The 12517-nt window shown below is 50.2% G+C and overlaps 1 protein-coding gene across 1 annotated transcript in view; it reads right to left on the reverse strand.

Annotated features, from left to right (window-relative positions):
- Positions 1 to 254: 254 nt before the first annotated feature.
- The window catches only part of LOC147430775 (uncharacterized), a 49709-nt gene continuing 37446 nt past the window's right edge, over positions 255 to 12517 (reverse strand). Inside the window, exons 2-4 of the mRNA XM_086494448.1 lie at positions 1397 to 1438; positions 1236 to 1298; positions 255 to 828 (exon numbers count right to left, since the gene is read on the reverse strand). Coding sequence (XP_086350574.1) covers positions 589 to 828; positions 1236 to 1298; positions 1397 to 1438 — 345 coding nt within the window. The 3' untranslated portion in view covers positions 255 to 588. The remainder of the gene's footprint in view (positions 829 to 1235; positions 1299 to 1396; positions 1439 to 12517) is intronic.

Raw genomic sequence — 12517 nt, forward strand, 5'->3', positions numbered from 1 at the left:
TTTATAAAATGAAATGATCCCTTCAGTTAAAGGTCTCATATGAATTCTTTTCATTTTTTTATTTTAAAATGCCAACATGAGCCTTTACCACCCCTTATTATAAACATGGTAACACACAAATAAGAAATAAGGCATATCTTCTCCGTGGCACAATCCATGTAGTAGCGTTCACAAGCATGTACACACATACTTTGTGCCTTTATTTTTTGGCTTGCTAGAGTGTTTCTTGGCTTAACTAAAACTCAAAAATTTCAATTCTATTCCAAGAACCTCTTCTTTTGGCATAGGAACTTTTTCTTTTGTTATTGATAAGACTATACAATCCTTTAGGAGTTAATGTTTTTGTCCCCTCTTTGACCTTGGCACTTGTGATAATGCTCATGTTGTATCCCTTCAGTGAAGACTTCGGTTGAATATAAAGGTCTTTTTACAAATTTAAGATAATTTTTCATCTATTACATATTAAACCTTGAAAAATAAGAGATGGGACTTGAACTTTTTCCACTAGGCAAGAGTTGTGATCTTAAGACTTGCTTTTCTCTTGGATAAACATAGCAATGACCATCACCACTTCTAAAATTTGCTTAATCAACTTTCAAGTGATTCATTATCTGAAGAAACTTCTTCCTCTTTTTCCACCACTGGGTCCTTCAAACCTTGAACCACAATCAGTGTGAATTGGGTTTCTGGTACAATAACAAACTCATGAGTTTCACTTCTGACACGGAGCATTTGCAGTTCAGTTTGGTTATCGATCTCGCGGATAGAGCTGCTTGCCATGGTTGTCAAGCCCACCACGTGTGCCGCATAGCTTGTTGTCAAATTATCCTGAGATAAGAATCACAATTTGAAAGGTAAAAATCAGCATTGTGCTCTGTGTATGCTTTCACTTGCGCATTTGACGTAACTTAGCCATCCATCCTTGTGATGGATGATCATGTGTGTGTGTGTGTGTGTGTGTGTGTGTGTGTGTGTGTACACACATATACGTATATATGTAACCTAGATGAATCCCGGGTAAGCCCAGATTCACCTTTTAAGGAAAGTGCAAGGTATAGACTAACGGTAGTCATCCACACGAGACTCAACCATAATGAAGCCTAGCACTAAAAATAGCATTAAATAGGAAAACTTAGCACAAAAGTAAGGTAGTTGATAGGGCATACGCACCACATGCACAAAACTCTATTGCAAGCTGTAACATACTAACTTAGCTGGATTATTCTTTCACTCACCTCAGAAAAGGTAGAATGTAGGATGTTTCCTTCCTTGTCCACAATTATTGTACCTTTAACATTCTGCAAACTTTCTTCTAGGTTAGCCAGGTTGAGAAGATCATTCAAGTATGCCCACAAATTCATTAGCTTTAACCGAAAGGCGCTTTAGAAGTACATACCTTGATTCCATTAATCCTTTGCAATGCTCTTTGGACTTCGCTCTTCAGTAGTTCATGCAGGAAGAGACAGAAAATTGACCCTTCTTCACCAAATGTTGAGATTAAATGGGTTGCCAAAGTGCTTAAATTCACATAAAACCAAATAAACTGATCATCTGTGTTCAAAGGATGTGATTTACAACACAGAAATAGCCAATTGAGCGTTTGGGTCCACAAAATAGAGAAGTATGCATTGACAATGTATAGACTCATGGTAATCATCCACAAGACAATATAACCATCAGCTCCATCATGGATATTATTGACTAAATACTAGAACATCCCCACTAATATCGTCAGTGCCCAATAGTGGGTATAGAACTAGGTACTGATGTATGCTCACACACACGCGCGCGCGCATACATCAATGCAAAGATCTCCATACTGAGTTTCTGTCATAACTCTAGAGATGCAAGGCAGACTCGGGCACTACAAGAAGCACTAGATAGGAAAAATTAGCACAAAAATAAGGTAGTTGATAGGACATACACACCATGCACTTTAACATCCTCGTACAAACTTGCAAGCTGGCCAATATCCTCGTAGTTTGTCTCAAGCACCTTGGACCTCCATGCATTCTAGCACATAGTCTAGCACATTACTTATTATGTGATGACCGTCATGCCTTTCACAAAGGTACCTTGTCACGATGCCTTTCTTTGTTGCCTGCCCCACCATGCAAGCCTCACAAACAACCTCCATTTCTGTGACTGCAATTGTCTGCACTGCAACCCATATTTTGGTATCTTATGTGTTTTTGCTTCAGCGGCTTAAAGCTAGAGTGCCTCAAGCAGGAGGCCCTTGGAGACCTTCCACCAGTTGGATTTTCACAGAGATGCGCAGAGTTGGCCTGAGCAGGAGACTTTTGTTGTGAGCCTTCTTCGTTCCTCGGAGCAGCTAGGGAGAGGCCTGGAGCAGCACCAGCTTACTTGCACGGAGGAGCACCTGAGACAACCCCTTGTTTGGAACCCCATGGTCAGCACTCACAGAGGCCCACTTGGTTGGTAGTAGGCCTCATGTCTCTTGGGGCCCCATGGCAGAGGGTCCAGCACGCACTTTGGGTGACTGGCTACAGTTCTCAGGTTTGTCAAAGGAGCTTCAGAGCATCCAGCTACAGGGCATAAGAGGGGTGCAGAGCATGTGCTAGGACATCACAGAGGCAGTACTTGCTGAGTGGCTTACACCTATCGAGAGAGTAGCGCCCAGATGGATGGGGGCCTTCACGCGACTGGAGGTCCTTATCGCAGTTCGGGCTTGCTCAGAGACGGTATCCTACATGTTTTTCGAGCTACAGGGTGAGGGTCGGTTACACAGAGTCTCAGTCGAGGCCCCACAGGTTGCAGAGTATTGTTTTAAGAGGATCAGAGTTGTGGGCATCTATGGGAGGACTCGTGTCATAGATCCTGACCCAACGGCTCTTGAGACAGGCCACTGGAGGCTGTGGGCTTGGAAGAGCTATCCACTGGCACGAGTGCAGTGGGATCTTGGAGAGTGGTTTTGGAGGGACTCTTTCTCCTCAGCCGATCATCCAGGTGTTCTTTTCTTTCAGTACACTGTTCAAATGGGACGTAACATACTCATAGCACGGAGAGAGGCTCCTCCTACTGCAGCGCCTCATTGGCAGGAGGAGGGTCTCACAGCTGAGTTCTTGTCAGCTTTTTGAGCGAGGCTGTGGGACGCCAGACAGCCGGAGCGAGTAACTTTGTTCCAACGGCTGGTTGCACATAGAGCTATAGCAGCGGGGAGCTGGCTTGTATATAGTGGTCTCTCAGCAGCATGTGCAGCTTGTGACCATCCTGTGGAGAGTCAACGTCATTGTCATGGGGATTGCCCTACGGCACAGCAGGTTTGGCTTCGTGCCCTTCGGCTGATGCCACCTCTTTCCACAGCACGGCAGTACACTTGGGGGGCAGCTGCTTGGTCCACTCTAACGGGCCCCACACTACAGTTTGAGATATCCTCCACCAGCAGGATGATAGTGATACAGGGGGTCGACCTACACTCCAGCCTGCTAAAGAGCTTACTCCACAGGAGTGGTGCAGTGAGAGAGAGGAGTGTTGGGAGCTCGTTTGCGGCCTGACACTCTCGTTCATCTAGCGGACCCGCTGCTTCAGCATCTTAGAGGCTCGCCTTGTACCACCAGCAGAGACAGTTCAAGATTTTTGGCTAGAGTTGATCCATACTCTCAGGGGACACTTTGAGAGACTCCAGGAGTCCAGGGCAGCTCCGACCGCATGCGGGAGAGTGAGAGGCTTTCCTTCGACTCTGGCACCCTGGCCTTTCTTCACCATGGTCCAGGGTGTGCTCACATGGCACTACCGTCCACCTACATGGCTTTTCCCTCCTCCCATCTCTTGATTTAGCATCATTGTACATATGCTTTTTTTTCATTGGGAGCGTCTCCCCTTATGATTGTTGTAGCCCTCTCTAGTAGAGGTGGTTGTAGCCCTATGGGCAGTTTCATTAACTAGTAGAAGGATCTCTTTCTCGGAAAAAAAAACTATACTAAGGTGAACTTCAAGAGTGTGCCACTAGAGGCATCAACTCGTGAACATCGCATGGTCAGACCATAACACTAAACTTGCTTAAGATTATTTACTAGAAAAACTACATGGAGATGGATCCTCAAACCATAGAAAATTGTGAGGTGCGGCGGAAGTGAATGTTGAACTTTGCTCAAGATGAGTGCTCCGAATTGTGCTCAAGGGTTCCTTTTACTTACGGAAGGGAGAGCCTTCCGATAGCAGATCTTCCAGATGCGCTCGCTACTGCCACCGCGCCCCCCCCCCCCCCCCCCCTCACCATCGCTGCCCCCCCCTGCCCTCGCGCGCCTTTTGCCTTCAACTGCTGCGCGCCCCCCGCCCCACCCACTGCCCATCCTTCGTCGCTGCCCCACTCGCCTGCCGCCCCGCCATTCGCCTCAGCCCACCAGCCCCACCTCCCAATACCTCCTATCCCGCCAGCCCCGCCTCGCATCCCCGGTTTTTTGCGCTCGTCTTCTTCCTCGATGTACTCGGGCAAAGAAGGCCTCCTCTCGTCAACGACTCTTCGCCTTCTCTTCACAACAGCAGACACAGATGGAGGCTCAAGCTCCGCCACAGAGGGACTCCCCCGAAGTCCCCTTGCCCGACCCCGCTGAGCTAACCATTCGACTTGCTCTTTCACCGACAGAGCAAGCGAGCCTAGCCGCAGAGGTAGAGCGCTTGCAGGCGACTTCTGTCATCTACAAGATTCTCAGCACCAGACATAGCAGAGGAGAGCCGAGTGACCTTCTATAGGCCCGCCTTCTTGTAGAGGTGGGCAAAATCTTGGACGTTCAGTTCCTCGGACGAGGCTACTATCAGATCGAGTTTGAGACCTCCGAGATGGCGTCCAAGGTCATCGCCATGAGCCCCTTGACCATCCGAGCAATTTGAGCCCACTTTCGACAATGGAGACATGGTTTTGACCCTGCTTCAGATGTGTTGGTAGAGGAGGCACACATTCCCATCTCCGTCTGCTTTCCTCGTTTGCGGAGGGAGTACCTACCACTTTTGTCCAAGATAGGCTCAGCGATTGGGACTGTCCTGGAGACACCTCGCACGGCAGCCTCGGTAGCTACCAAGGCGGCCAGCATTCCCTCAGTTCGCGTTCTGGTTAGGGATGCTCACACTCTCCCGAAGGTCATCCTCCTTCCTCGGGTGAGTGGGGGTTGGTTTAGACAGAGCGTGGAGTATTCGGGCCTCCCGAACCAGTGCTTCATTTGTTGACAGATGGGCCATCTTACGAAGGCCTGTCCACGGAGGAGGCTCCGACCTACACCACAGACTCAGTCCCAGCCTGCAAGGGCTGACCAGCAACCCCAGGCAGAGACACAGAGCACACAGGCAGAGCCACCCTCCGAGCCTGGGGCTCCAGCGGAGGAGGGATGGCAGTACGTTCGTGGTTGACGCTGGCAAGGGCCACAGTGACAGCCTGACACTCAGAGTGGTCCTCAGGCGCCTGCCCAGCGACAGTGGGTTCCCACGGGGAATCGATTCGGTCCTCTTGAGCAGGACGAGGTCCCTGCTCCAGCCCCCACCTCACCTTCACCCTCGACAGCCCCTCCACCCCTCGAGTTTCCCCCCTCCTCATCAGTCTCCCCCCCGCCTCTTGTTCCCGCCGCCTCGCCCCTCTACCTTTGTTGGTCCCCCCCGCCCCTCTTCTCCCCCCCCCCCTCCCGCTCCAGTTCCACAGTCGACTCAGGGGGCAAGGCCATCTCCGGCTGCTAGGAGATCTCTTGGCAACGCCTTTGCCACGAGTCGCTTGGCGAGAGAGGGATAGCCTTTCTTGCGACCCCCTCTACAGCTACAGACGTCTCCCTTCGCAGCAAACTGCAGTCCCTTGAGGTCTGACGAGCTTTGACATTCGGCGCCGATGGGACTTCTTTGCCTACGACTTTACACGCTTTCTCGGCGACTCCTCATTAGACCTTGAGGTAGCCTGCTTCAAGGTTCATGTTCTGTTTCTTGCAGCCAGGGGGATAGAGGCCTTGGACTCGACAGTTGGCTTCTCTTTTCCCCTTTGCGGCAGGGACCAGACTGAGTGGACCCTCGACTCAGTGTTGGAGTGGTTGCATACACAGACCCTAGAGTTCTCTCACCACATGGGAGACCTAGGAGTTACAGACATGCTTTTGACTCTATGGCCATTGGCCAAGTTTGCGGTGACTCCTCCAGATGCAGCAGGATATAGACACATTGTGGTTCACTTCTTTGCTGATACTCAGTGCTCGCCATGCTATGTATACATTCATGAGGACTCCTGGACAGAGGAGGTTGCTTTACGTACGGCTCGCGCTACTTGGACTTGGGCCAGACACTCTTTGCAGTCACGCCTATCTAGAGGACGCTCGAATGCAGATTACTCCCCATCCAAGCCAGCCTCGAAGATAGCACGTTTAGTTGATGCGGCAGCATCTGTTCTTTCTCGCTCCCCATGAGGATCGTCTCATGGAACGTGCAGGGACTAGGTGGACCCCAGTTTCAGCGTCAGAGCGGCCGACTACGTCAGGAGCTTCAGTGTTGCCTTGTGGGAGGAGAGATTGATCTCCTTATGCTATAGGAGCATCATCGGTGTGAGAGCCGTATTAGACGTTGTGGTCAGCTCTTGTGTGGACGATATGATACTTTTTGGTCAGCTGCTTTTGGACCTGGAGGCATCCAAGGTGGAGTATGTATGACTATTGCAAATTCTTTGCAACAGGCCATTGTGGATAGAGGGATTAGTGTGCCAGGCAGGGCTCAGTGGATCACTATGCAGGTTCAGGGTTTCCTGAACATATATGCGCCCAATGTGGCGAGTGCACGAGCAGAGTTTTGGTCACAGATTGTTGAGTCTCTGCCGCAGGCAGAGCAGTGGTGCATAGGGGATGACTTCAACATGTTGGAGGACCCTTCTGACAGGATTGGTGGTAGCCATGCTACTGTGCATGGAGTTGAGAGGTTTTGTATGACTCTGCAGGTTTCGGATGTGTGGCAGCACTCTAGCTTTGTGAGGTCCCCAAACAGCCTGGCCTTCTCTCGTTCGGACCGCAGAGTGGGAGGAGTGAATCTATCGCGGATAGATCGCTTCTACACTAGTGACCATTTCTATGACTTGGGTGGGACAATTGGCATTCTGGCAGGGACTTCCTTCTAGGACCATGCACCAGTGATCCTCACAGCGGCAGATAGATAGAGGAGGGGGAGCACGATGCTTCGCATCCTTGAGAGGGTCTTGATGGACTTTGCACTCAGAGAGCGAGTAGAGGCTCTCTGCACAGAGAGCTTGGACATGCAGGATTCTCCTGCTGACAGAGTAGCCTCAAGACTAGCTCAGCTTAGTCGCTTCTTTCTCCAGGAGTCTTTGGCTCGCCTGGCTGCAGCGAGAGAGGAGGAGCAGCGTCTCATACGAAGCGTTGCTTCCTTGTAGAGGATGCAGGAGCAGCATATAGACAATTCTTGGTTGGAGGAGCAGTTACAACAGGCTCGCCAGGAGCTGGTTAGCACAGAGGAGCGGCGCCATGAGTTTGCTTTCCATCGACACGCATCTCAGTGGACGCAAGTGAGTGACAGAGTGACTGGTGCTTTCTTCGAGGTAGTGGGACCTCGGCATACGCATGCTAAGGTCAGTCAACTGAGGAGGCCCGACGGGTCAGTTGCTTCTGAGCCAGAGGACATGCGTGCAGTTGCTATTGACTTTTACCGTGAGTTACTGTCTGGAGAGCCTCAGTCAAAGCATCAGGATGCATGCAGGGAGCAGGTGTGGACACAGATACCTTGCTTGGTGACTGAGGAGATGCGTCAGAGGCTTGAGCTGCCACTTCAGCTTGAAGAGTTGCACACGGCTCTTAGTGCACTCCCCTGTGGTAGCTGTTCAGGTGAGGATGGCTTGACTCCCAGTTTTTTCTTGGAGTATTGGGACTTGCTTGGTCCAGATCTCTGTAGTGCTTTTCAGTACATCTTGCACACATGAGAGATGCCTGACAGCATGAGTGAGGGTCTCATCTACCTCATTCCCAAGGAGGGTGGCTCCTTGGATGAGATTCGACAGTGGCGCCCCATCACCATCCTCAACTCAGCCTACAAAATTCTTGCCAAGGCTCTGAGTTTGAGGATCCAACCACTTGTAGAGAGCCTTATACATGGGACTCAGACAGGTTTTGTCAAGGAGCGCAGTATCCTTGACAACATCTTTACTTTTTGGGAGGCTTCTACCCTAGCTCGGCTCCGTGGTGAGGATCTGGTGATTCTTCTTCTCGATTTTGAGAAGGCTTATGACAGAGTTGACTGGGACTTTCTGGAGGGCACTCTACGCAAGATGGGCTTCTCAGATGCTTGGATCAGAGGGGTGTCAGCTTTGTACAGACGGGCACACAGTCAGGTACTTTTGTCAAGAGGTAGAGGTGATCGTTTCATGCTCACACGTTCGGTCAGACAGGCTGCCCTCTTGCCCCTTTCCTCTTTCTGTTCTATGCTCAGGCGATGAGCAGGTTTTTGGTGTCACAGCAGGTTGGTTTATGGGGCTTAGCACTTCCTATTCGGGGAGATGAGCTATTGGACGTTGAGTTTGCTGATGACTCAGCCTTGTACTTGGATGGCCAGGAGGCCAACCTTCATAGCTGTGAGCAAGCTCTTGAGACCTTCTATTGTGCATCTGGCGCATTGATCAACTGCAATGGCTTCCCCAAGGGTTTCAGGTGGATTCCCCAAAGGGACTGCAGGGACTGCAGTTCGGTACTTGGGCTGTCAGGTTGGTTTAGACTTGTCTCCCGAGCAACAGATTGCTCCCCTCCTCCTATCTATCAGGAGAAAGTTGCTACATTGGAGCTCCGCACGACTTTCTTTGGATGGCAGAGTTGTAGTGGCCAACCAGGTGTTGTTGGCTACTATGTGGTTGACACTCAGACAGCCCGGGCCAAAGTGGCTTGGCAGGTCATCACTCTTCCTTGTTCACAGGGAGGGCTTGGGATCATAGACCCAGCACAGCAGAGCAGAGCCCTTCTTGGGAAGTTAATTGTCCGAGGACTACTTCCAAGTGAGGAGCCCTGGAAGGAGTTCTTGCTACAGCGTCTTCGTGCTAGGGTGCCTCAGGCAGGAGGCCACTGGCAACCTTCGACCAGATGGATCTTCACAAAGATGCGCAGAGTTGGTTTGAGCAGGGGACTGGAGGACTGCTTCGCTGTGGATTTGCTTCGATCTTGGGAGCACTTGCGGCGAGGCCTAGAGCAGCGCCAGCCTACTTGCACAGAGGAGTGCCTGCGACAGCCCCTTGTTTGGAACCCCATGGTTAGCACTCAGAGAGGCCACCTGGTTGGTAGTCGGCCTCATGTTTCCTGGGGTCCCATGGCAACGGGTCCAGCACGCTCTCTAGGTGACTGGCTACAGTTTTCAGGCTTGTCAGAGGAGCTGCAGGGCTTTCAGTTACAGGGCATGAGAGGGGTGCAGAGCATGTGCCAGGACATCTCAGAGGCAGTACCAACTGAGTGGCTCACACCTCTCGAGTTAGCAGCGCCCAGATGGATGGGAGCCTTCACGCGACTGGAGGTTCTCATCTCAGTTCGGGCTTGTTCAGAGACTGTTCCCTCCCTGTTTTTCGAGTTACAGGGTGAGGGACGCTTACAGGGAGTTGTAGTAGAGGCCCCGCAGGTGACTGAGTGCTGTTTTCAGAGGATCCGAGTGGTGGGCATATGTGGGAGGACTTATGTCATCGATTCTGACCCAACTGCTCTTGAGACTAGACATTGAAGACTGTGGGCTTGGGAGTGTTGTCCATTGATACGAGTACAGTGGGATCCTGGAGAGTGGCTATGGAGGGACCCTTTCTCTTCTGCAGACCACCCAGGTGTCCCTTTCTTTCAGTACACTGTTGGACTGGGACGTCACATTCTGGCAACACAGAGAGAGGCTCACCCTGCTGCAGCACCTCATTGGCAGGAGGAGGGTCTCACAGCTGAGTTCTTGGCAGCTTTTTGGGAGAGGTTGTGGGACTCCAGACAGCCGAGGCGAGTCACTTTGTTTCAGTGATTGGTCGCACACAGAGCTACAGCAGTTGGGAGCTGGCTTGTGCATAGTGGTCTCTCGGCCGCATGCGCAACTTGTGACCATCTTGTGGAGAGTCAGCGCCACTGTCTTTGGGACTGTCCCTTGGCATAGCAGGTATGGCTTCGTGTTCTTCGGCTGATGCCTGCTCTCTCCACGGCTCGGCAGTACACTTGGGGGGCAGGTGCTTGGTCCACTCTCACGGGCCCGGCACTTTAGCTTGAGCTATCTTCCACCAGCAGGATGATAGTGATGCAAGGGAGGCAAAACCTACACTCCAACCTGCCACAGAGCCTACTCCACAGGAGTGGTGCAGTGAGAGAGAGGAGTGCTGGGAGCTCATCAGTGGCATGACACTCTGGTTCATCTGGCGGGCTCGTTGCTTCCGCATTTTTGAGGCTCGCCCTGTACCACCAGCAAAGACTGTTCGTGATCTTTGGTTAGAGCTGATCCACACTCTCAGAGGATAGCTCGAGAGACTTCAGGGCAGCTCCAACCGCATGAGGGAGCGCAGAGAGGCCTTCCTCCGACTTTGGCGTCCTGGGCCTTTTTTCACCATGGTCCAAGGTGTACTCAGATGGCACTACCGTCCATCTGTGTGGCTTTTCCTTCCTCCCATTTCTTGATTTAGCCTTATTGTACACATGTTGTTTTCTCATTGGGAGAGTCTCCCCATCATGGTTGTTGTAGCCCTCTCTCGAAGAGAGGTTGTAGCCCTATGGGCAGTTTCATTAACTAATAGAAGGATCTTTTTCTCGGAAAAAAAGGGAGAGCCTTCCGTTCCTTTAGTGAGAGAGTGCAATGGACACAAACAAAGTGATGAACACTGTGAATGAAGGTGCATGAGACTGAGAGATAGAGAGAGAAGAATACGACACCAGAATGTTGTCAAACCCTCCTCCGAAATCCCCACTCTCTATCGCGAGAGCGGTCTACTATTGATTGCACAAATCTCTACAATGCTTTGGACTTGCCAACGATGTCGACGACAATGAGGAGGACAACGAGACGGGCTGAAATCTAAAAGTATTAATGGCTGAAATCTGCAAATCTTTATCTGCTAAATTCTGACTCTATGTTGGTGACGATGTCGATGGCGACGATGCAACGACGACGTGCTGAAAACGCAGATGCTGAAATCTGTGTTTTCCAAGTTGAATCTCGAAACTTCACGGGATCTGACCGTGCGGCGAGGATCTGCTACGAGAAGGTGAGATCTGCGAGGTCTGGAACTTCTTCTGCTGTGTCTAAACGCTGAAAACTGAAAACACTAGTGCTTCTTGGTGTTCCGTCGCGGTGAATCTACAAAACGCTGAATGGCTATGCTGATGTAAAAACGCTAGGGCTGAATGTTGTCTTGCGGTGGAAATCTGCTAACGCTAGGGCTAATTTGCTCTGTTGCTGTGGAAATCTGCTATCTTGCTGTCGCCGGGGCTGATCTGCAATGCAAACGCCAAGGCACGTCTTCAAGGCAAAAAAGCTAGCCTCTTGTTGATGCAAAAACGCTAGGTCTGCTGTTGGGGGGTCCTGTTGAGAAGTTACCTATTGAACCGGAGTTCCTGCTGCCTCTTCTGCCAAAAAGTGCTAGCGCTATGGTTTCTTATATACAAGCTTATCAAATTTGCCCTACTTAGTTTCCAACAAAAGTCACTTAAAAATAATAAGTGAAAAATGTCAAAAATAGGGAAAATAGGTCTATGCAATGTAAAAATGCTCCTGATGGGTTCTGGGGGAAATCTGATGATCATGTTGTGTGCAACCAGAGGATATGCATCTAATCTAAGTGTCTGGACATGCACGGTCTGCGAACAGACTCACAAAAGTGCCAGAACACTTCCTAATCTAGGCTAGCTGAATTGAACTAAACCCATGTCATGAAGTAGCTTGTCCACGTATACATAGAGTTAGATGTGCACGTGACATCCCCTCATTTTCAAAGTGAGGTACTAGTACCGAACTGTATGGCGTCAAGAGAGATCGCCAACAGGGTCTGGAATCCTGTGAAGGACTCTTCGCCGGCCCACTCTGATGCGTGGGTCATGCGATACTTCAACTTCATAAAGGTTTGCAACGCTTGCTTCCTTGGGCCACGCTAAAAGCGACACAAAGTTATATGTGGCTCCTTCAATGCTTCATCTTTGTCCATAGTCAAGCATCTACCTTCTTCAAGAATCTTCGAGGATGAAAATTCCTGAAACCACTTCCAACACAATAACATGAACATACCCATTCCATGTAAAGTGACTGAAAAAATTCTAGTCTTTTGAAAAGACTGTGCATGCAATGCAGATAAACAAAGTGACGGAGTGCCAAACGGTGCATCAAACACACGCAAACAATGGAGTACTTTCTGATCTAAATCAATCAACTGTAGCAAAACACAATGGAAATGCCAATGCTTGATGCTCAATCCTTCTTGTGCTACTATGTCATGCCAAGGAAGAGAGATGGAATGTGAATTCCTTGGGTGCAAACATTTCACCTTTTCATATACATCCGTGCTCATTCATGAGTGAATTGTGCTCAGCGTACAATATGTCAT

The sequence above is a fragment of the Adiantum capillus-veneris genome, chromosome 21 (genome assembly GCF_014529385.1).
Source record: "Adiantum capillus-veneris isolate H3 chromosome 21, ASM1452938v2, whole genome shotgun sequence".
Lineage (NCBI taxonomy): Eukaryota > Viridiplantae > Streptophyta > Polypodiopsida > Polypodiales > Pteridaceae > Adiantum > Adiantum capillus-veneris.